The following is a 25,166-nucleotide window of genomic DNA, read 5'->3' as shown; positions in this document are numbered from 1 at the left end:
GGGAGCGGGGGGGGACCCGGCGGGATGGGAGGAAGCTTCCCCCCTCCTGCTGCTTCCTCCTCTGCCTGATCAGTGTGGATCCCCCCCCCCCCGCGAGTATCGCGGGTCCTGCCTCTTGTAATTTATAATCCCAGAAATATTGTCAGTGTTATAATCCAATTGGGGAAATATTAATTTTTATTTTTTCAGAGTACACCAAACATTAATTAAAACACCCCAAAATCACTTCAGCATTTAAGTTGGCTAGCTGTCATCTCTGACATCTCCATTACCCAGAATGCTACATGGTTCAGTCTTAAAGGGGCAGTAGCATATACACAATCAAACATAAAACTTACATCAACTATTATTCCCTCTCACATCAGTGGAAATATAGGCTGCATTTGAAGATATGAAATTGCCTTATACCTTAATACCACTGGTCTCCTAACCCAGTATAGCTTACTCTGGCTGTTCCATGTCTGCCATTGATCTGTCAAGAGGGCTGCCTCTTAACTTCAGATGCCACAAATTAAATATGGGTTCTGCCAAATGCAGATCATGTGCTTTACCAGTGAGCTACAGCCTCTTCTAACCCCTGCAGACTAGCCCTATTATTTCCAAAGACTCTGCTGCCAAACTCCTTGTTTTCCCACTGACCTAAGGAGTCCAAAATGGCTTTAACTTGTGTGTTGTTTTTATCTAGCTAACAGATTACAGATTGTTATGTTGTTGTTTCTTGTCCTTGCAACTTCTTAGAAAATTACCTAGAAAATTTTCCTAGGTAGAGGTTGCCGGGGGGGGGAGCTGAAGACAGAGGGGCAGATAAAGGTAGGTTGGCTGCTGGGGGGAAGGAGAGAAGGAAGCAGGAAGACAGGCTATGGGGGCTTTCAGGAAGGGAAAAAGGAAACAGTGGAGAAAGGCTCCCGCTGGTACTTTCTAGTTACAATTAACTGACATTTATCAGCTTGTTCTCCATGTGTACCAACTTTTGACCAGATTTTCTGTGTTGCTTTATCCAGTGGGGCTGGAGCTAAAAAGCTAATTCTGGGGGAAAGGAACATGGACAATTCTATACAGGCAGCTGTTTCTTTGCTTCCTGTCTACATGCTCTGTGTCATGAGTGACAGTTTTCTTATGACACATTTATGAGGTGAGGTCTTATATTACTGTGGTGAGAGCTGGTTTCCTATTTGATCAGTGCTGTGGGTCAAGAAAGTCCCTGCTAGTAACAAAGGCTGTCCCTTAATGATTTTTTTCCTGATTAGTGAGGAACTGAAATGGGGATCAGGGATGTGTGAGTGGATATTGCTGACCTGATATAATCTGATATTTCCTGTATCAGACTAGATTGGCAATATCCACTACTGTGAAAGGCTTTCCCACTATTTCATAGCTGGCACAACAGCCTTTAAAACTTTAAAAGGCCATTATTTTCAGTGAGAAGACTTGGCCTCCAAACTCTGAAGGCCAAGTTTACTCCTCACTGAAAATAATGTCCCTTTAAAGGGAGCTGCGTTGTTGAACAGCTGGGTGTGTGTGCTTTAAATAATGGGTGGTAGACATGGCCTAGAGAGGCCTGGCCTACTGCCTACTGAAAATGAGTTAATTTTTTTTTTAAATCAGCATGAACTTAAAAACCAGCCACACAGTTGCCATCTGACCCAAGGTCTGTTGTTGTCTGACATCTTGAAGTCTGCTGCAATTTTGTGACATATGAAATTGCCTTCATAGGAGAAATGAAAGTACTTCCAATCTCCTGCATTAATTATGCAGTTTCAGTTAGTGCTGTCATTCAAAGACAACTTTTGGTGGTTTAACAATGTAAATGTAAAGCATGTCAAACTAGTGTATGGGCTTTGTTTATGGAGTTAGTCATGTAGATTTGAAAGATGCTTCTGCACCTTAAAAACAAACAAACAAAACAAAACTTCCAGTTGGAAATTGGCAACCGAACATGCAAAAGGAAGTGGAGAAGTGTGATTCCAGTAATGAACATATGGCATTTAAAATAAATGTAAGTTCTCTCATAGAGTTCTTAGGTGGAAGCCTCAAGTTGCTGGATGAGGCAGGCACAACTTCTTCCACATGTTTTCTACCTCTAGTCCTTTTGCCTCCCCCCACCCCCATCTTGGCCTGTGGCATGCCTGCAGCCCTGCTAGCTGCACTTGTGGGGAGAGGGATCAGAACAAAGGACTGAGGTAAAGCAGGACAAAATGCACTGCTGCTGCTGTCTCATCCCGGCTGGTGGCAAATTTAAAGTTACAGGGAGAATCTCTAGGTTGTAACCTGATAGCCCTACTCATAGCCAGTGGCTCTGCCCATCATTTGCTATAAAACACTTATTTTTACCTTATCAGGATTATTGGATTAAAAATATTTTTATAAATTCTCTTAAGAATTGGGATGATGACTGTATTGGGCATGGAAAAAAATTGTTTACTACTCCCATTTGGAAGGTTATGAAAACTGTCCAGATGTCTGTGCTATATCCTATGGGGGGGGGGGGAGAAAAGAAAAGAATGGTCCTTTAAACATTGAGTGGCTGGGGCGGCCCTCCATTCTTCCTAGCAGTTCTGGTTCTCCGCAAGGGAGGAGAAAGCCCACATCTGGGTTGGCTGCTATCCTGGCCACTGCAGACAATGACCCGTTGAAGTTTAAAAGGCCATTATTTCAACAGGCAGTAGATCTGGCCTCTGAATTTGGGGACCAGCTCTACCTTCCATTCTCTAACCCTCCCACTGAAAAGAATGGGCTCTGGAGTCCCACAGCTTGCTCTACTACACATTATTTACCACCCCTGCAGCTGTTCAGTGGTTCTTTTAAGCATTAAAGGACCATTGTTGGAGGGTGGTACACTTGGCCTCTGGAGTTTGCCAAGTCTTCCTATTCAGAATAATGATTCTTTAAAAGACTGATGAGGCATGGGCCAGCTGAGGGGCCAGGGAGCTTTCCTCTTTGCCTTCCTTCCTGCTCTTGCTGCTGCTGGAAGAGGACACACTTGTGAAATTATTGGTTTTTTTGAAAGTCTGGAAGGTCAAGATTGTTCCAATATTTTCAGAATAACAACAATTCTGACATTTAATCAAAATTATAATGCCCTTCTAGACTTTCTAACAGAAAATTAAAACAATAATGTTTAAAGTTCCCCTAATGGGGATCCATATTTGGGGAACTTTTTTCATCACCCATAAAAAAGTGTCCTCCAGTTCTGGTGATCCTTTAGGGACACAAAGGAACACGAATGAAAGAGTTTGTCATTTAAAGTGGCCACTGCCTCTCTAAAGAATGAAAGCTACAGTGTGATCTGTATCTCTCACTCTGTCTTGTCAAAGTATTTGCAAAGAAAGGAGAAAAGATTACATTTTTGTATTATTCAATGAGAAAAGCAAATTTCGCAAAAGATTGGTTTTTTAAAATGGGAGTTCTGCCCAGTAAAACAACGTGTGCCAAAAAGCAAACCTGGTGAAAATTTAGCACTACACTACTTTGGAAAACAAAAACTTTGCTACACTGCTGATGAAGTCCAGCATACACCTCTTGCTGGAGTGTGCTGCTTCAGACTTTAGGAGGGATCTGAATGCTTCCCCCCAATTAAAAAAGTTACACATACATGTACCAAACTGTCTAGCAGATGGGTGTAGCCTGAAAAGAACCGAGCAGCCATCCAGTCACCGTTAATGTTACTGAAGTGAGAAGAGACTTGGCTATATCTTCACAAAACATATGCAAGCAGAGCTGTATTATAACTGGAAGCCATCAGGAACAAGTGATAAGCAGAGATTGCAGAATGCCACTTGTTAACAGCAATGCCTTTTTAGCTGCGACATTCATAGCTCTTCCTTTTATTTCCAGAGAATTCTAAGCTTTTCCCAATTAATGATGATACAATATGGAGAGGGGGGGAATCTTTTAAACACTCCGTATATAAATATTACATTGGAACCGGGCCACTGGGAAGAGAGATTGTCATCATGTCAACATTCTCCTTCTTACCTGTGCATCCAGTTCCATGATGTGGGCTACTTTGTTCCATCCGAATCCAACAAACCTTCGGTCATACTCTGGGCAGTCCCGCCTTACCACGACATATGGCTCAAAGTCAGCTTCCCACTCAACTCGATAGGGTGTAGTGGCTGTTCGCCACTTGGCAAAGTTTGTTGGTGCATGCCCTTTTGTCCAGACGTGATACCTTGAACAGACAGTAAAAGTCATTGGCTGGAAGAAGAAGGGATAAAACTTGAAAGCCACTTGATATTTGATTGCCAGCGGAATATATGATGACTGAGCCATTAGTTCCATGGCTTACATGGATTTTAGAGGGCATATGATGGAGAAATTAATGTTTTCTGTAATTATAGTGTGGTGGTTCTATCAAAAAAGATGTCCATGATTGATTAGGAAAAAAATAATGGTATAGTATTCTTAAGACGATGACACTTCAGTTCAAGTTTTAAAAGGAGTGCCAATATTGCAATACAGCTGAGATGTTGCCTTGCAAAGTAAGGTTTTGGAAAATGAGCTCAGTACTGCTTCCAGGGATGATAATGGCTTATTATTTTTTAATTCTGGAGCTTGTTTTGAAGGCATGCAGCATTCTGAAGCAGTGTTTCTTTGTTATTATGGTGGAAATCAGATCAATAAATGCATTAAAAAAGACCGAGATAAATACTTTCAGTGCCACTGCAGCTATCATTTTGTTGCCATATGCCGTTCTACACAATTCCATCTAAAACAATCAATTCAATTTACAGGAAAGGACCTTTTTATATTTTGTTAATCTTATTCATGTCACAGCAGAGCCTATCTTAGCACAGCTTGGGCTCACCCCATTAAGACAACGATCGATAATCCTCTCTTGCACTTATGTCCCTCATGCCATCCAGAAATCACTGACAGGGGCTCTTGCCACATGTCAATTGATTCAGCCAAAAAAGAAATATATAACAAGCAATATGCATTACCATGTGTTGAAATATTTAACACAAGAGCCAGTGTAACCAAGTGTACAATCTTATACAAACAAACACTCAGGATACCCTGTGTCAATTCTCAGGTCACCCATGAATTCTCTGGAAATGTTGAACCCAAACAGAGGTACAGTATCTATAAACCTGGCATCACATGACTCATTTGTACATTCATAAGAAGAGCCATGCTGGATTAGACCACTGGTCCATCTAGTCCATCATCCTTTTTCACATGGCAGCCAATGAGTTGCCTCGCAAGGTCAACAAACAAGGTCTTCCCCTGATGCTACTTCCCAGCACTAGTACTTCAGACATTTGCTGCCTCTGTATATGGGGGGCTCCCTTAACTCACTATAACTAGTAGCTGTTAACAGACCAATCCTCCATAAATATGTCTATCCCCTTTTAATGCCATCTACACTCCTAACTATCACTACATCCACTGGCAGTAAATTCCACAATGTAATTATTCAGTAAGTACAGAAGCATTTTCTTCTGTCTGCCCTAAACATATTGCTCAACAACTTCACTGGGTGCCCCTGAGTTCTAGTATTATAGGAAAGGAAGAAAAAGCTCTCTATCCACTTTTTCCACCCCATGCATGAATGTATAAATCTATCATGTCCCCCTTAGCCATCTTTTTCTAGTCTGAGAAGTCCCAGAATCTTCAGTCTTCCCTTGTAGGAAACGTGCTGTAACACCTTATTCATCAAGGTTGAGCTCTTTGGTACTTTCCCCATCTCTTCAATAGCAACTACAACTGCATGCTGTATTCCAAATGAAGCCATGCCGTAAGTCTATATAAGGGCACTACAATATTGGCCATTTATTCGCAGTCACTTTCCTAATAATGTTCAGCATGGAGTTTGCCTTTTTCACCACTGCCATATAACTGGGTGATTCCGCAGATGTGGTGAATACATATTTTTCTCCCCATACCTTTGGGGTGTATTGGAGGTGATCCAGCATACCTGAAACACCTTTGGATAATACATGAGGAGTCAGGCCTGTGGCAGGGATGGTGCTGACTGGATACACATACCTAGAACTAAGAAAAGCCTTCTATGGAATGTGCAAAATGACCCACTGGATGGCTCCCCTCTATCAGCCTTGGTTCCTCAACTATAACATGAGAATGATGCCGACCTTCCTCAGAAGTTTACTGCAGTGATGAATTAGATAAGGAGTTACATCTGCCATGTGCCTCAAAGGACAGGGGAGGCTCTAACTTAAAAAGGTACCATGTCCTGTTGAGGAGTGTTGGGAATTAGAGTAAAATAGTTGGTTCCTTCTCTGTGTTTATTCTGGTCTTGAGGGTCCCGGTCTAGTTGTTAATTAACCAGTGGGGTGGCTATTGTTAGTCTACGATCTACTAAAGCAAAATAAAACAGAAAATCCAGTGTGCCACTGTATCTGAAGAAGTGAGCTCTGTTGCATGAAAGCTCCTACTGGAATAAAGTTTAGTCTTTAAGGTGCCACTGGGCTTCTGTTAATCAAATCATCATCATCAACATCAACATCAACATCAACATCAACATCAACATCAACATCATCATCATCATCATCATCATCATCATCATCATCATCATCATCATCATCATCATCATCATCATCACCATCACCACCACCACCACCATCATCATCATGGGATTTCTGGTATGGCCATGTTTTGCTTGGAAGATGCAGTACCCCTAGATTTCAATAAAATAAAATACCATTTGTACAGTTCTCAAACCATCCAATTACTCTCCATAAAATCCTCAGGAATTCTGCAACAGAGGTCTTTGTACTCGTCTTGACAACATGATGCTTTGAAAGAAGGCAGGCGAGGAAGGCAAGCATGAGTGGAAGCGAGAGGTGAGAAATCTCTTCTTGGTCTCGGAACTACAATTTTGGTCTGCATGATCACCCAAAGACATGGAGAAACGCAGGTTTCTGACAATCATGCCCCTGAAGCAATGTTAATACTATGTATATAAGACTATGCTTTGCATATAAATACCCCAGGATGAGACAGTGAGTATAGATGTATACACTTTTAGTAACACCCCTCCCTACACTACCTGGAGAGGGCATAATTTCCTAACTCTTTCAGCAATGTAAATAAATAATACAGAGTGCCTTTGGACCATTGAGGAGGCAGCACTCTAGGACCAAGGAACAATCCTGCAAGTTAATGTGCAAGTTGGTTGTGACTCAGTGAGTGAAAGTGCCAATATTCGCGTGGCTGGGCTTTCATTGTGCTACTGACAGCCCAAGCACCCAAAAAGTCCCTTTAGCAAATCAGATCTTGGTAACCTTGCATGATACCAAACCCACAATGAAGACATACATGATTTTTCATTAGGAAAGATCTTATGCTCAGCATATCCAGGCAATATTTGCTGGGGGGGGGGGGGGAAGAAGAGAATTTACGACTGAGAACTAATTTGTATTTCTGAACTGCCCAAAGGCAGGAAAGGTCAGAGTTTTAGGAAAGAGGTGATAAAAGCAATTTCACCGAGGGAAAGATTGCAATCTGGTTCTGGTGAGAGGGTTTGGGCTACTGTGGGCCTGATCAGCAATCGCTGTCATAACATCCCTTTCCCATCAACCTGGCCTCCCTGGTTACTAAAGACTTATTAAGCCACCTTGGAAACAGAGGTGGAAATGGGCAGCTGCTGTGGAGCACTAGAAGGTATTACAGGGGCCAAGGAAAGTGTGTGAAATTGAACTGTGCAAAGATGAGAATCCCCTAGCAGTGCCCCCCCCATCCTTGCACTTTGTTGTTAATCAGAAAAAAGCAAGTCTCTAGCGGGAAACAAGGGCTATGCAAGTAGAAAATGTGATTGATGATGGATCATGAAAGAGAGGTCAAGATTTATAGGTTTTATTTTCCAGCAGATTTACCTTTTACTATGAAAGAAGCAGTTATTTTCCTAATTTAAAAAACATCTTAATTATTGTATTAAAAATACCCTGCAATGGTGGAATGCCTTAGCGCGATGTTCTTTCTTTTTGTAAGGACACATCCTCCCCTGTCTCCTCTTCTCCGCTATTCAGTTTGGCCTCTGTGCTCGTCTGCAGCAAAAGCCGTGTCAGAGGGGAGCAAGGCACCAAGCACAGAGGGCAAGCAGCACTCCTCTATGTTTGTTATTGAAGGCTGTGCAGAGGGGCTGGTGGACTCCGTGACATGTTTTTATGGTCAGCCTTCATAAATTAAAGTGACAACAAGAGTGGTTTCCTTCAGATTTCTGAAAAACAATTTCCTCAGCACTTCAGGGGCACTTTTAAGAATGCTTCACTGCTTTTCATATTACTGAAAATATGAGAAGTGGCATCATTCCTTGGGTGCCTTTCTCCCACTGGTGGGTCTGAACAACAGCCGGTTATTGCCTCTAAGACAGAAATGTTTGGTGTCTATGCAGGTGGCATATACGTTCAGTATTTTGTACTGAAGATGGGGCTGGCTGTAAGTCTGAACATCCAATGCACAGTGTTTGTGAGGGGAAAATTTGAATCCAACCAACTGGGGTACTTGGAAAGGCCCTGTTCTCACTATGGTTGGCAGGGGGTTGCATATCCTCCACAGTACTTCCTCAGTGGGGCCCCCAAAAGCCTCAGTCCAGAGGGAGGAAGTGGTTAAGTTCACTCAGCTCTCCTCTGCTCCTCCCCGTGCTATTTCCTGGCTCTGGCTGGTCAGAGGGAGCTGGAGCTAGTCTCCTGGCTCTTATGAGGCTAGCCTGTTGAGATACAACCCCCACCCCCCGGTCTCCTGCAAGGGTTACAATCCTGTGCAGTCTTGGCCAGCCTGGAGTGAAGACAACCACTTGTCCTTTTCAGATTTATTTACTCAGTATATTTATATATCACTTTGCTGTCATTGCACCCAAGGCAGCTTATGATTCTGAACAACTGCTCTCAATATAATGCACATAACACAAAAGAAGAAAGAGGACAGAAAGGCAGGAATAAAACATACTCAGGTAGAAGCCCTAAGATATTGCTGCATAATGATCAGATGGACTGTCTGCCACAGAATACAAATTCTCTTAGATGTTACACTCCTACAGGTAGGGTTATAGTTGTATCACACTAGTAGGGGGCAGACTATACAACAAAAATGAATAGAAAGTGTCTCTAGGAATACCACATTGTTCCCTGAAACCTCCCAGATGAATGGTTCCAAAGCACTAAACATCTTGGCATTAACCATTAACTCCTGACTATGAACAACTTGGGGGAAAAAAACACAACACAAAATCATTGTGAAGAACAGAACCACAGTTATCTCACAGCTTCTGCCTTTGGTATAAAGTCTGCTGAGCACCTCAGCCTTCCTTATTGGGGGTCTGACCTCATCACAGCCTCATCCCAGGGGGTATCAGAGAGTTTGTTTTGAGCACTGTTCCAGTCACTGGTGCATCACTGGTTGCTGGAAGTGGTTTCCAGGTACCTCATGCTGGGTGTTCTCCTTGTCCCTTTTGTTCAGAACCCTTCTGAGAACAATTTGTAGGCTGGAGCCTTAAACTCAGAAAATGCCTTTTAGCTCCTGTTCTCCTCTGGTTGAAAGTCAGGAGGAAGAGCAAGAGCATAGGTACTGGAGCTGGCTCTGGTTTGCATTTCAGCTCTGCTCCCAGCAATCAGGCTGGGGGGAGTCCTTATATCTCCACTGATCTTGGCACAGTGGTGTCAACATGGGATCCAGGTCATCACATCACATCTAGTTGCTGCTGATCCAGCTGGAAGTGTATCAGCAGCTACCAGATGTGATGTCATCAGCTGGACCACTCCCAGTTGGATTGGCACACCTGCTGTGGCAAGCTTCTCAGTCCCCCCGTCACACCACATATACTACCACGAACTCTGTGAGGACCTGGCAGGATTAAAATGTAACAGATTAAAGATGGGATTGTATCACACAACCATGGATAATGGAGCTTCCTGGTGTGTCCAACATTAAGCTCCATGTTTTATATCTTGCTGATCATGAGCCAGTTGCCGCAAAATGGTTTTAGTGTGTGACACCAAAGCTCGGAATCAGGCTCGCAATGTTTAATGGTGAGAAGAGCTGTCGAGATAAAATTGTGCTGGTATACTGCATTGATTCTGGGCTCAGCACTCTGGTTTGTGAAGGAGAAAAGGCAGCCATGGGGAAACTGTTTAGTGATACTTTCACGGCATATGATCTAAAAGGAATTGTTTTGGAGGACTAAGGGGTTGTGTCCTGATGTGCTCTTGAAGTGATCTGGATTAATCTTCTCTGTCCATCTCTTAGCTGCAAGCCTGACACTAGGTCTTGAGAGAAACAAGAGCCCATCACTTTCCACTTAAGGCAGAAGATCTCAGGGGACTTGCAGGAAGGGCAGTGATGTTCACAGAAGCAGTCTCTAATCCATTTATGCTATACAATCTCCTACTGGCTCAAAAGGAATAAAACTCATCTTGCAGAGCAACGTTTGAGACAATCAAGAGGAAGAATGACTTACCCACAGCTGCTGTAATTTTAAATGGTTCTCTGTGCTGTCTCACATGGGAAAGGACAATGCACTACTAACACTACTGAAAAAGTAATTAACCAGAATAAAAAGTAGTACGGTTTAAATAAGATTTACTCAAGTTTGATACTGAGCGTAGCTCGTTTGCTGCTGCATTCTGGGGTGACAAGAAGGAAACTCAGTAGGAAGGTGCAGAGCAGACCACAGAACACTTTTTAGCTAAGGAGTAATAAATTTCCTGTTGGAGCTCAAGAATATTCTATACTGTAGTACTGAAAAATATAAGTATCTTGAGGAAACACTCAGTGAATGTTTTCTTTCAAGAGGATATAGTCATATTAAACACGAACTGACTCAGCTACTGACTACCTGTATGTTTAAAGTAGGGCTAAGCTGTAGGATAAGAACATATGAAGAACCCTACTAGATCAGACTAGTGGTCCATCTAGTCCAGCATCCTGTTTCACACAGTGGCTGATCAGTTGCCATGGAGGGCCAAACAAACAGGGCAAAAGGGCTGAGGCTGCCCCATAATGCTGCTTCCTAGCGATGGCAGAAGAAGAAGAGTTGGTTTTTATGCCCCACTTTTCTCTACCCTAAGGAGTCTCAAAGCGGCTTACGGTCACATTCCCTTTCTCTCCCTACCACAGGCACCTTGTGAGGTAGGTGGGGTTGACAGCATTCTGAAGGAACTGCGATTGGCTCAAGGTCACCCAGCAGGCTTTAGGTGGAGCAATGGGGAATCAAACCCAGTTTTCCACACTAGAGTCTGCCATTCTCCACCACTACACCATGCTGGCTCCCACACTGGCTCTGAACATGCTGGTATACACAGGTTTTCTGCTTCTCTATATAGGAAGTAGGTTGGTGGAGGAGGAGGAGAAGGAGAAGAAGAAGAAGAAGAAGAAGAAGAAGAAGAAGAAGAAGAAGAAGAAGAAGAAGAAGAAGAGGAGATTGGATTTATACCCCGCCCTTCACTTGGAGTCTCAGAGTGGCTTACAAACTCCTTTCCCTTCCCCTCCCCACAACAGACACCCTGTGAGGTGGGTGGGGCTGAGATAACTCTGACACAAACTGCTCTTTTTCAAGGACAGCTGTGCCAGAGCTTGTGACTGACCCAAGGTCACATCAGCAGGTGCAAGTGGAGGAGTGGGGAATCAAACCCGGTTCTCCAAGATCAGAGTCCGCGCACGTAACCGCTACACCAAACTGGCATATATTTTTTTTAAAAAAATTAAGGGGGATATTTTTCAGAAAAAAAGTTTCAGCGGCAAAAAAATAATTATATTTCTGAAAACTGCTCCTGTGGGATTCCTGCCCTTTGGAGAGCTCCGGGTAGGAATGGCCAGGAATATATCTCCTCCAGAAGGAGCCCTGTTTCATTACTTGGCAAAATATTTGCCCATTCAGAGTGGGGGCACTGCTGCTGCATGAAGGAATACACTCACTTCCAACTGACTATGTGATGTTGCCATGCAGCCAGTTCTGACTGACTACATAGTACTGTGGCATTATCGTGTTCACCATGTGATTCCAACTGGCTGTAAGCCCTGCTCCTAATAAGAAGATATGACAGACTCCTGTCACTTCCCAACTCTCAGGCAGATTTTCCCACCAAAATTTTAGTTCCCCTCAGTGACTGAGTCACCCCCAAGTAATGTGTATTTCTTCTTTGTCTTAAAAGACTAAACTGTCCCACCCTGTTCCAGATATTTGTTTAGCCTTCTGACCCAGCACAGGAACTTGAGGGAAATAAAGGAGCTGTCTTGTTTTTAATCCCTTTTAAAATGGCACTTGAGGCAGAATAAATTTCAAAACAGAATATTTTATTTAACAGACAGGGAATTTTATACAAACACACACACGTAGGAAGTCATGGCTTAGAAATGATGAGGTAAAACTCTGAGAGAATGCTGTTGTAACTTCTTTTAAGAGATTTCTAGTTCTTTTCCATGAGAACTACTTTTCTTAGGCCCCGGTTACACGGGCCGGAAAACGCGGGGGGGGGGGAAGTGTGGCTGTTTGCCCCGGAGCAAAGTAAAGCGTGGCAGCCTGAGCACACATCCAGTCAAGTTCCCGTAGTTAGGCCATTAGGTGCCGATCACATGGCTATCCTGAAGCGCGGCAAAGAAGCGGCGCAGCACAATCACATCAGCAATTGCTAGGCACCGCTTCCGTGGCAAACGGGATTCCCCCCCTCACTGGTGTTTGCGCATGCGCTGTTGGGCGCTTGTGCACATCTTGTGGAGACTAAAAAAATCTGGTTTGCGGCAGGACATGGACGGGCGCTGGATGCCACGGGATTCAAGTGGAAACGCGATCAGATGCCCGCCCCTGCCCCACGGTTTCTGGAAACTAGTGCGCTTTCTGCAGTAGTTTTTTACTCTGCATCTTTGGCGGGAAGCCACGGGTTTGCCACAGGTGCACTACGCTTCCCAGATATTGCGGTGTGATCGCACACCGAAAATCTGCCTGTCATTCGTGTCTTTAGCAGGGCAACGTCTCCGTGTGAACAGGGCCTTAGTATATTTCAGCAATTACACAGAATCTTAATTGAGTTCCCTGGGTAATAGCTCTTTCTTAGATTTCTCCCTTTAGAAAATCTAGTTTCTCACTTCAGAAAATTGTAGCTTCCCACTAACTCCCGAGATGTCTAAAGCTTACTCCCTTTACCGCAGACCCAGGTTCTCCACAGAGCACAACCTCTTTTTACTGGCAGGAATTATTCTTCTTTTCCCTTTTCTGTTTGGCTTGATTGGGAGTTATAGCCTAACAACCCAGTTACCCTTGCCAAATCTCTTTTCCCATATCTGTTGTCTGTGTAAAGCAGTCTTTTGTTGTTGTTGTTGTTGTTGTTAGCTTTCTTGACTCAGAATCACAATTCTCCCTCAGAGTAGTTCTAATATTGTTAGGGCAAAGGAGTCTCTTCTCTCTGTAGAAGACTCTTCCTGACTAACCCTGTCAGAACACTGACTCGAGTTATCCCTTCCTCTGTCAGAAGATAATCCTTTTCCCTCCAGAACACCTGATGTTATATTTGCTCTCAGCTAATGTTGGCCAATCAGAGAACGTGTAGAGCAGCCAATCAAATAAGCTCTCCACTCCAGGGAAAATTAACTCCTGATCTCCCAGATTCTCTGAAAAAAGCAGATTTAAAAAAAACAAAACAAAAACCTTGCTTCCCTGTGCAATCCATCACAGAAGACCTAGTTTTTTTGAAAACACCAACAGATCAGGGGAAGTGCAGACAGTGAGAAAGGTTTACAAGGAATTTTGTATATATACTAGAAAATAATTCAGCCCCCTAATAGCATGCTGCCGGTCCCAATGGGTACATGTTTGATGCAGCGCAACATTAAAGACCACTGATGATAAAGCCAATACAATATGCAAAGTTTTAAATAGCATGTGACCTTAATACTACAGCCCAGCTCCTTCACTACTGTATGTGTAAGCTGTGTATCCTTTCTTTAAACCTTCCCTCTGTCTCCCACCCTTGAAACAGAAAGGGATAAAAATCTTTTTTTAAAAACAACAAAAAACAACAAAAACAAAACTGCAATGCAGTACCTGAATGTGAAGAGGGTTCCCATGTCCAACATAGACAACAGCTCTGCTTTTGACTTAGGAAAAGAGAGACGATAGCGGAGGGTCTCAAAGGCAGGGACAATGAGAGCCTTTTTTGTATTGGCCAAGTCCAGCTGGACAACAGATTTCCTGGCAGAGGGGAAAAATCAGAGAACAAGATCAGTATGAATATAACTTCCTTAAAGTAACTAACAAATATGGCCTCAAATGTCCAAATTCCCAGTGGGAATATTGTATTTTGTCATCCTTTAAATCCCTAACCCTCATTTTTGCTTAGAGCTGGCTTTGCACATGAGAACAGGAAGAAAGATGGACGGGTGTTTCAAGTTCCTCATATTTCTTTGTTATGCCAGAAGAAGAGTCATATCTCCACCTGTAGATGGAAGCAGTGTCTCTCACCTACGAGCAAAGTTCTGCTCCACAAGGAAAGGCTAGGAAGTCCAGGCTATTCATTTTGGCTTTTTTTTTTTGTTATTTATATGGGTTTCTATTACTTTCAGCTATTGAGGTGCAAGGTACAGCAGTTTGTTTGTTTTTTTTAAACTCAAGCATATTTCTTCAAAGTCCCGGAGTTGTTTTTTGAAATTTTGTGTAATTTCCTCTCCGATGATCTACCTTTTTTTACAACAGTCATACAGCGAGAGCAAGGGGAATGAGAATGAATTACTGATTGAACTTTGTTTTGTACATTTCTAACATGTTCCCGTTTGAGCTCACTGAGCTGCTCCTTCACGCTCAGGCTCATGTGGAATACAGATTGTGAGATGAAGACTTGATGAATTCAGTCTGCTGACACTATCTGATCCAGGTTTCCCCGCTGCTGATCTTCCTACCCTAACTTTGGACCTCTGCTTTATCCCATAATACAAATCCCACCACAAGCCTTTGGTCCTGGCTACACAGGCTCTTCTACTCTGAAACCTCATAGCCACTCCTGGGTGAGACAGCAAAGATTCCATAGGAGAACAAGGTGCTGTAGATGGGAGAGCACTTCAAGAATATTTTATTCTGATGTGTTAAAGCATAGACTTAATATGGTAGCCTTCATTCAGCCTCATTTAGCTGTGTCTAGCCAGGAGGCTCATGATCCCAGCTGCCCTCTTCCAGCCCCTCAGGTTGTTTCTTTATTCACATCTGCTGCCTTCTTTTCTTCAGCTGCTGGTTGCAACCTTTCATTTGGCCTTTCTAGCTCCATTAGCCTACCCTTGTTCTCTTCCCCTCACTCTGGTCCCCTCTCCTCTCCACTTTCTGTCTCTGGGTCCTCATCCTGGCTGTACTCTGCCCACGATGTCCTGACCTTGGGTCAGTCACAAGCTCTTTCAGAGCTGTTCTCGAAAGAGCACTCTCAGTCCCACCTACCTCACAGGGTATCTTTTGTGGGGAGGGAAAGGAGATTGTAAGCCGCTCTGAGACTCCTTCAGGCAGTAAAGGGCATGATATAAATCCAATCTCCTCTTCTTCCTGTGTTCCCTTCTTCTCGTCTGGCTCCTTATGAGTTCTTTTAAATAGCCTGCCCTTCCCTAACCAGCCAATATGCTAAATACCCCAGATCTCCTTGTTCCTGCCTGCCTAGCTCCCCTCACTCCAGTGCCTCCTTCTCAGATCTCCCTCCCTGGCTCTGCCTATGCAGCTCCTTCCCACGCTATTCTCATTTCAGCAAGGTTTTGAAAGGCCCCATGCCCTTGCCAGAGGCTCACAGAGAGTGTTTGCCTGGCATCTTTGCACCTGGAGGCCAGCAGTGTGGGGCAGCTCGGTCAGGCATTACAGAACCACCTTTCTAGCCTTGCCTTCTTGCACACATGCTAGGTGGGAACGTACCGGGGGGGGGGGGTTACATGAAAAAACCAGTCGTTTAAACCTTCAACTACATTCTGACATGCAGAATCATCAACTAATGCAGCTGTTCAACTGCTTTGGAAACCTGAATTCCTATGTTTGACACAGATTTCCTTTCTCACGAATAGTTGCTCATCCAAGTTGTCTACTCACACGAGCAGTGTAAAAGGCTATTCACAAAAGCTGGAATTCACATTCACGGAAACCTCTGCACACCTAACATGTGCTTTTCATGGAAGCACCTGTATCAATGTCTGCGAGGCTTTCTTTTTGGGATGTTATGCAACTTCTTCACAGCTGCTTGATAGAACATCTGCATAGCCCTCGGTGCTGTTGTCAGAAAAAAAAATACAGTTGCACCTTTTCAAAAAAGAATCTGCTTTTTAAGGGAAGTTTCTCTTCACATCAGATTCCTCTCTCCTAACTATAATGTGATTTGCAATGCTGCGGTGGGCATCTTGGGGCAATCTTAGCTAACAGTAAACTGTCTCCATGTTTTGCAGGATCACACGGCCACCACAAGGATTTCTTTCTCTGTTAGCTCAGAGGTGGAGGCAGGAGAGAATAATTTGAACAAACTTTTAAGATTTGGGGATTTCACATTAGTTTTCAATCAAACATTTCCCCTCGGGCCTCTGTGTGGCTGTTCCATAAAATGAGAAAACTCTTAGGAAACTTCTCTGTTGTTTGAAGAGCCTGCATTACATTTTCCTGAGAGTGCACGGAGGTTACTGAATTTTATCAGCCTCCCATTATAAGTTTCAGGTACTTCTTTTCTACTTCTCCCCCTTTTCCCCCTCCTTCCATCAATCCTAATTGACCCAGGCACCTGCTTCTAAATAGAAAGTTCCTTTACATCCAGCCTTTGCCAGATGCTGGAATTATTCAGTGTTCATGACACTTTTAATGATTCCACCCACCACTTTAACTTACACCTTCCTCTGTGTGTTTGGCACAGGATTTGGCATGACCCACAAAGTACTGAAGCAGGAAGAAAAGAGCGCTGAAGCCATTTGTGCCTCATTAAAAGCAGTGGGGCTAAGCCTTTCAATTGGCTTTATCTGTAGATCATTTTCTCGAGTTTCTCTGCTGTCATGGCCGACTTCCTGGGCTGTATCCTCCTCACTGCAAACAGGAGTCAGAACAGTTACCTCGCACTACCAGGAGAATTATCCAGTGTGTGGCTATTAAGTCACTTTGAAGGAGGACGTTCTGCAGGTCATTCAGCATACCTGAAATGCATCTGCCACACAGGTGCAGTGCCCTCATTGCTGTGTCATGGCCTCTGCTACTCCAAATCAGCATATGGTGCTTGTTTGACTTGGGTGTTTCAGGTATGCTGGATCACCTGCAATACCATCTGCCTGCAAGTGCTGATATCAGTACCAGCACTCATGAGATAAATTCTCCTGTTCATGGTGTGGCAGGATTAGAATGAGTGGTGCAATCAGAACAGTGACTACAACACACCACTAGATGGAGCTCTTCTCTTTGGTCCTTCCACTTTAGCTTAATAGTACTAAATCATTCATGGGTAAAATTGCCCTTAGACCAGAAAAGCGGCTTGTGTTTTGGTACAACAGTAGCCCCTCAAAAGAAAGGAGGCATTTCTTGTCTTTTCTGTACAAACACCAGAAATGAAACCTCTTTGCCCTGTTCTTACAAGTTCTGTTTAACAATGTAAGACAAAAAGAAAGAAAAACAAATGTTAGTATGAGTGGGAGAGGAATTACTAATGCAGCAGTTAAATCGTTACACAAAGCAGGTGCAAAACTAGGATTAACTTAAAATGAGATGATTAGTGTAATAAACACTTGGATATAAATTACTGCCACTGTTGATAAAGTTTTCTTCTAGAGATGCTGAAGTAAAACTGAATCTTGAGATTATTTTTTTTTTAAACGTGGTGCCTTGCCTGTGGACCACATAACTAGTGACTCGTCGTAACAATTGTGGCTCAAGGTTTGGGCTTGCAGAGATAATTCAAGATGCTGTTTTGCCTCCATAGAGGCTGTAGTTATCACCCCCAGCACTTTCCCCCACAGAGCCCTGGCAAGGATAAAGCCAGAGTTGGTTAAAGTAAACCATGGGTCCGTACAATATCTGAATGGAGCCAATGTTTGTTTTGGCCAGTGGGAAGCTTGTCCCCCCACCATGACGCCGACTTCATCTACTCCCAGGTTGCCATCCCTTCCTAATTCTTGATAAGCCACACACAGGACATAGTAGGAAATTAAAAAAAATGCTACTGATTTCTGTAATCATGATGAATTGTACAAACAGGCATCTTGATTGCATAATTCAAGTACAGGCATGATTATGAAATGACCTACCCTCCAGAGGGTTGCTAACCTGCCGGTGGTAGCTAGAGATCTCCTGGGATTGACAGAGGTCACTTCACTTGGAGAAAGCAGCTGCTTTGGAAGGTGGCCTCTATGCCACTAAAGCCCCTCCCGTCTTCAAACCCCACCCTCCTCAAGTTCCGCCCCCCCCCAAATCTCCAGCTATTTCCCAACCCAGAGCTGGCAACCCGGTATCTCCACCATGGCCTTATAAATGATATTCCTTCTGCAAAGGAAATCTGGGAAACTGCAGTTCTTTCAGCAGCAGGGTGGGAATTAGGAAGAAGTTATTTTGAATTGTTATGGAAACTTCCCTTCAGTTGTGTGGACTTTGTGATTCCCAAGAGCCTTCTGGCTTCTATAAAAGTCAGAGCTGCATCATTGCTTTGCAATAATAATTTTTAAAAATCTGCCTTCAGGTTCACATAGGGATGTTCTATCAGAATCTGAGTTATTTATGTTGAGGAGACTTATGAACTCTTTCAGCTGATTTTCCTTTTCACCTTGTACAACATTTTTCATTTGATACGGTTCACTAGGCTTGATAGCACCACACACACTGAATATTTAGCCTTTTCCTAATCTAACACAGCTTTACTTCTAGGAGTATTTTTAATTTATACTATGTGCCACGGTGGCTGAAGTAGAAAGATTTATGCAGCTGCTGCCAGAAAGAATGTTTAATATGGAACAAGTGATAAATCAGAATATATCCTAGAGTGTTTCTTATGTCTACACAGTGCCTCGGAAGATTACTTCATGGGCTACACCTAAATATGCAGTTTGCAGTGGCCCTCTGCCCTCCTCAGACTCTGAAAGAAACTATCTGCAGAAGAACCTCATAGTCACTTCAAAAATATTTTCAAAGTGCACCCTGGATAGCTCAGGCAAGCCCGATCTTATGAGATCTCGGAAGCTAAGCAGGGCCGACCCTGGCAAGTAATTGGAAGGGAGACCTCCAAGGAGTACCAGGGCTCAGGACACAGAGGCAGGCGATCAAGCCACCTCTCTGGAAAATGTCCAAGCCCTCAGTAGGGGTCAACAGAAGTCACCATGCCTTCCAGGCATACAAGCACACACATACACACCCCAAAAATATTTTCAAAGTGTGCTTGAAGAAGAGAAAGTAGAGATGGTTTTTATACCCTGCTTTTCTCTACCTTAAGGAGTCTCATAGTGGCTTATAATTACAATCACATTCCCTTCCTCTCCCCACAACAAGCACCTTATGAGGCAGGTGGGGCTGAGAGAGTTCTGAGAGAACTATGACTGGCCCAAGGTCAGCCAGCAGACGTCATGCAGAAGAGTGGGGGAATCAAACGCGATTCTCCAGGTTACAGTCTGCCGCTCTTTAACCACAAAGTCCATCAGTGGCTATTAGCTGCAAGGTATAGATAGGAACTCTCAGTCTGGGGCAAGTGATTTTCTGTATTCTTGGTGTCTGGGGGGGGCAACAGTGGGAGGGCTTCTAGTGTCCTGGCCCCACTGGTGGACCTCCTGATGGCACCTGGTATTTTTTGGCCACTGTGTGACAGAGTGTTGGACTAGATGGGCCAGTGGCCTGATCCAACATTGGCTTCTCTTATGTTCTTATGTTCACAACACCACACTGGCTCTCTTAAATAATGTTTCCACACATGGGACACATGGACAAAACTCCAGACGAGAAGGGAGATGATGGACATATAACAGGGACAAGGGGCCATGACTCAGTGGTGCACAGCACACAGCTTTAATTCACAAGGTCTTAGGCACAATCCATGGACCCCTAAGGCCTTGGAGACTAATGCTAGTTGGAGAAGACAAAGCTGGACCAATTGACTCAGTCAAGACAGCTTCCCAGATTTATGCATTTGTTCATTTAAGAGGTTGAATTATCACATTTTTTAAAATCCCGGTCTTCTTTTAAGAAGCTCAAAGAGATCTCTCTCCCGTTCTGTGTTTCACCCTCATGACAACTCTATAAATTGACTCAGACTGATAGAGTTACTGGCCCGAGACCTGTCAGTGAGGTTCATGGCAGTGGAGGTTTGAACCAGGTCGCCACCCCCTCCCAGTGGAACACTCTAATAACTGCAACACACTGGCTTTCACTCTATGACTGTAAAGAGGGATCTTGTCTTTCTGACAGAGAAACAGGGATGCTATTTCTTGAGGTTTCAACTGGGTTACAACTGGGGCTGGGAAACTACTGGAGATTTGGGGGTGGCGCCTGGGGAGGACAGGGACCTCAGTGGGGTATAGAATCCACCCTCCAAAGCACCCATTTCCTCCAGAGAAACTGATCTCTTTAGTCTGGAGATGAGTTGTAATTCAAGGGAATCCCCAAGTCACACCTGGTGGCTGGCATCCCTACTCTGAATGCAGCCCAAACCATGACCACAATTTCCAGTTCACCGGCAATTCCTTAACTCCCGCACAAATCTTGCTTTAATCATTTCCTCCTGACTCAAAAGTATTTCCCTACCCTGCACAATGTAGGAATGTTCTTTTCACTGTCCCATTCACAGATCCACTAGAGAAAGCAGCCAGGAGGTGGGGTGCAAGAAGGCAGACATTTCACAGAAAGAATGGTGTGTTTGATGGCCCTAATCCAAGAATTTGGAGCGTGGGGTAATGCCACTGTAATGCAGTGCTCTAGCATTGGGGCTTTCTGCACAATAGACGTCAGTCATGCTGACTGCTCTTCAAGAGATTCTGAGAGGTGGGGGCTGGCCCCCCCTGCAAGTTTCTCATCCCACAACACAGCTGAATAACTTGATTTACATGCTTACGTATTTGGATTGGGGACGGTCTCCAGACTAGAAGCTACACAAGCAAACTTTCGCAACTTTCAGAGTTTGAAAACTGTATAATGATACTTCCAGTGTATTGCACGACCTCACCCACATGTTAACACGGTGTCCACAAGAAGGAGCTTGTTTGATACCACATGAGAGAAATCCCCGGACCTTTTTCACAAGCAAATAATCATATAAAGGAGACAATGAAGTCAGCAGTCTCAGATCAACGTGCACGACCACTGAATGAGAGGGGACTGGATTGGGACTAGGGTGGTCTGGCTTCACATCCCCACTTGCCATGAAACTCACTGGGTGGCTACGGGCCTGTCACTCACTCTCAGCCTAACCTACCCTACGGAGTTGTTGTTAGGATAACATTGGAGGAGGGGGCAGAATCGTGGATGCTGCCCTGAGCTCCTCGGGGAAAGGGTGGGATAACAATGTACAAACTGCAAGGATGCTCCCTTTCTATTCCATGTGTCCTCTGGGTGGCAGTCGACCTCATTTAATCACAGAGTCCCTGTTATTCCCTGAAAGCTCTGTTTTTGGACAGTGCCTCACCACTGTCTTTTGAGGGGCAAAATATACTGTGGCATATTTTAACTGTAGGGCAAAAGTGGGGGCCAGTAAGATGACCTCAAACACAGTGAGAATACAGGGCATGCAATTACCATGTTGTGAAAGAAGAGAGGAGGGAAACAACCTCCACCCTCTAAGACCAAAGGAAGGTGCTGGGATTCTCGGTGGCACAAAACATGCTTGTATCCAAGGTTTCCTTCCCATCCTGCCACAAACAGATCACTCTGCCAGAGGAAAAGGTACATGATCCATGTATTGTGTGAAGCAAAACCTGCCTTGAGAAATGTCAGTTCTGCTAAACTGAATCCAAGTACCGCACGCTCTGGCCTTAGCTAGGGCAAGCTGGGATGGGGAAGTAAAAATCGGGGATAGCAGACCTCCCAAGCTTCCTGCTCCCTGACTGCAGAGAGCAAATAAGGAATGGTTAGTACACCTAACCAATATCGTCAGCACAAAAAAACAATTCAGTGCATCTATAATGTCATAAGTTTTTGCGTTATTGACCCTATAAAGATAGGGGATACAAAGCCTGTGACAGGATACGTGGGAACAGAAATAGGCAGGAACCCACCCACCCCAAAGGAGACGCTCAAGCTGGGAGGAATGAAAAAGGTTTGGAGAGGCATAATGAGAAAAACAATCCCTTATAAAACAGAAAGCAAGCTAAGAAAAATCATGGAAGTGAGATCCTTTGGCTGGCCAGATGGTGTCCTCATTGCTCCATTCAGCAGGGGCAAGTAAAGCCAAAACTATTCATTAGGAGAGGCCACGTACACAGAGCAGAGGTCTCAAGACCAGGCAACCCAACTTGTTCACATTCCTTGCTACACAATACCCATTGAAGCCATCCCTCACCCAAGCCCAGTGCAGTAATTATTCTGCCTTGACAAGATCTTATCTTTCAATCGCTTATCTAACCTGCTTGGATCACACCTCCACTTTCAAACACTAGGTTAACAGTATGTCAGAGAGATAACAACTTCAATAGCATTTCCCCCCACATTTCCTCTTGTTAAAGACATCCACAGATGGGTGGAGGATATGGCAGCATCTCTGTTCCAGTGTTTTTATATGCAGTGTCTGCATGGGCTGGGGATAGTGGTCTAAAAAGCTCTTAAGGAACACCGACTGACCGTGGCAGGTGTGTGTCCCTTAAACTCAAACTACCACCTTTGGTATAGATATAGCAGCCTGATTCTTACAGCTGACTTTATTTTTGGCTCCCTATACTACTCTGGAGCTGGGAGTATTTGTCTCCCTCTTTCTGGTTAGCTCACCCTCCACAATGCTAGACTTTGAACTCCAGGGGAGCACCCTATCCTCAGGTTTAAACTGCTTCCTTGTCAGGCTGATGCTCATACAAACTGAGTTTATACTCTGAATCTCTGTGTGTGAACACTTCCTGTGTTACCTGAGGTACTCGTAGAGTCCATACATAGGCAAGAAGTCAATGTCTGATAGGAACATGTAGGGCGTGCTGATATGTTTCATTGCCACATTCCGCAGGAGGTTTACTGGGTAGAACTGGCCCTCTTTGTATACTATGTGGTACCCAACATTGTGGCGACTCATGAGGACCTCAGAGCCCTGGGCATAGCGCAGAAACTGCTGGGCCTCCGCATCGGAAAGATACAGCGCCAAGCTGATAGGTCCTTCCCAGTGTTTGCAGATGGCTTCAAGCATCTGGAGCCTGAAAGAAGAAAAACAAGGGTCAGAAAAGGAATCTTCTCATTCAATGGTGTCAGAAATGAGATCTTCTGGTTTCTCTGCCTCCTCCTACATGAAGGTATGTGCAGCTGCAGTGAAGACAGAAGGCTTAGAAATACAGCACTGGCTTTCTGTGGCTTTTGTTACAAGACTGAAACTCCGAAGGCCAAGCTAGCAAACCAAGAAAAGGTAGAAGGCATTCTACATTTGCTTTCGTAAGAAACATACTGACCTCAAGATTTTGTACCTTAACCAACAGACAGTAAGGAAGGAAACAGAAGGAGCAGATGAGTACCATGGAATGCTATTCAGTATTTTGAGGCTATGAAAACATTTGAGCCATAAAATGGGACAGGATGAGTAGTTGCTCCATACTGTTTATTATGCCCACAAACCAAGCAAATGTATTCTTTGGCCAGTGTTGTGAAAAAGCCAGAGCAGGTCAAATCAGAAGGTGAAATATGTCTGTGTCACTCAGATACAAAAATTCTTCCAATGGTCATTAAGAGCTTGTGAAATGAAGGATTAACAACCCAGAACCATGCATTAAAATATCTCAAGCAGGGGGGAAAAACATACACATTCAAAACGTGCTCTTTTAATGATGTGTCTCCAAGAGCGGGGTCATGGATTTCATTGTTGCTGTTTTAAATGCACTGCAGTTAATTAATACTCCCACTACTTAATCTGAGCACCTGCTTAGTTCCCCCAGAAACTATTCCCACTCTTATCAGACTCATTTTAAAGGACTGATTATGAAGATCTGAATGCCTCTGTGCATTCAGATTATTTTCTGCACACTAATCACCCCCCTCCATTCTCTTTTGTTTTGATATGTTGACATCAGGTTGGCTACTTCAAGTCTGCAACTGCAGAGTGGCCCACGGTCTTCTAGTCACATTTGCCATTTCAGAGTCCTCCAGCCGCCTTCCACGCTGACGCTCACAATTCACTTTTGCAGAGATGTGTGGCCCCTTCTGTTCACCAGTGGGATCCCACCAGCTGCGGTGGCTTGCCACCTGCTGTAAAAATGCCACCTACTAGGATTCATGCCCAAATATTTACCAAAAATACTTGCAGGTGTGACTGAGGGAATTTTAAAAAATGTGTTACTCTACAGACTCTTTTTTTAACAATGAAAGAATTCTTTCATTATCCTGTTAAAATGATTATTTAGTTATCCTCCGCTGTGAGTGAGCTGCAGTACTTCAGGGAGCCCTAGTTAGGTTGTTAATATTTACTTAGGACATTTATTGGTTGTTATTAACTGGGAAATTCACAAGGAGACAAATTTATATTGAATATCTGTTTCAACATTCATACTGGCAGTTTATCACTGATTTACTATGAGAACTACTGGTAAATGTGTCCCGGGTGTCATACAGTTCACACTTGACCAGTCACAGCTTGCCATTAAAGTCATGCTCTCCCCTGAGTGGTACGGAATGCTCTCTAAGGCTCTTTCTCTTGAGATTCTTGGAAAGTCTTTGAGGATGCTGGGACAGAGGGCAGACAAGAAAACGTAAAGGATGGTGTTCTTTCCCAAGGCAACATCACCTACGTTTCCTTTCTTCTAGGCAGATCCTGTGCATGTTTCCTTGGAAGCAAGTGCTAACAGGTTACAACCGTTTATGTCCAATGAATGCAGCATTAGTACAAGAAGATTGGTTGGTTGTTTTTTTGCTGTAAAGCCGCAGCCAACTTATGGTGAGCCCATGGGGTTTTCATGGCAATTTATTGTATTTATTTCATTCAATGTATATACCGCTCACCCCTCTTGAGGGCTCTGAGCGGTTTACATGTTCCAATTAGCATTGATCTTAATCTAGGGCCACATACAAGGGGGGGGAGTGACAAGAGACATTCGGAGGTGGGGTGCCATTGCCTGCCTCTGAGTTGCGACCC

At 43.9% G+C, this 25,166-nt stretch overlaps 1 protein-coding gene across 1 annotated transcript in view; it reads right to left on the bottom strand.

Moving 5' to 3' along the window:
- The window catches only part of LARGE (like-glycosyltransferase), a 26,922-nt gene extending 3,681 nt beyond the window's left edge, over positions 1-23,241 (bottom strand). The window contains exons 1-3 of the mRNA XM_015427573.1: positions 22,966-23,241; positions 13,997-14,143; positions 3,976-4,171 (exon numbers count right to left, since the gene is read on the bottom strand). Coding sequence (XP_015283059.1) covers positions 3,976-4,171; positions 13,997-14,143; positions 22,966-23,237 — 615 coding nt within the window. The 5' untranslated portion in view covers positions 23,238-23,241. The remainder of the gene's footprint in view (positions 1-3,975; positions 4,172-13,996; positions 14,144-22,965) is intronic.
- Positions 23,242-25,166: the final 1,925 nt, after the last annotated feature.

Source organism: Gekko japonicus, unplaced genomic scaffold (assembly GCF_001447785.1).
Source record: "Gekko japonicus isolate JY-2015 unplaced genomic scaffold, Gekko_japonicus_V1.1 scaffold28, whole genome shotgun sequence".
NCBI lineage: Eukaryota > Metazoa > Chordata > Lepidosauria > Squamata > Gekkonidae > Gekko > Gekko japonicus.
Note: the sequence above shows the minus strand (reverse complement) of the source record. Positions and strands in the feature narration are given on the sequence as shown.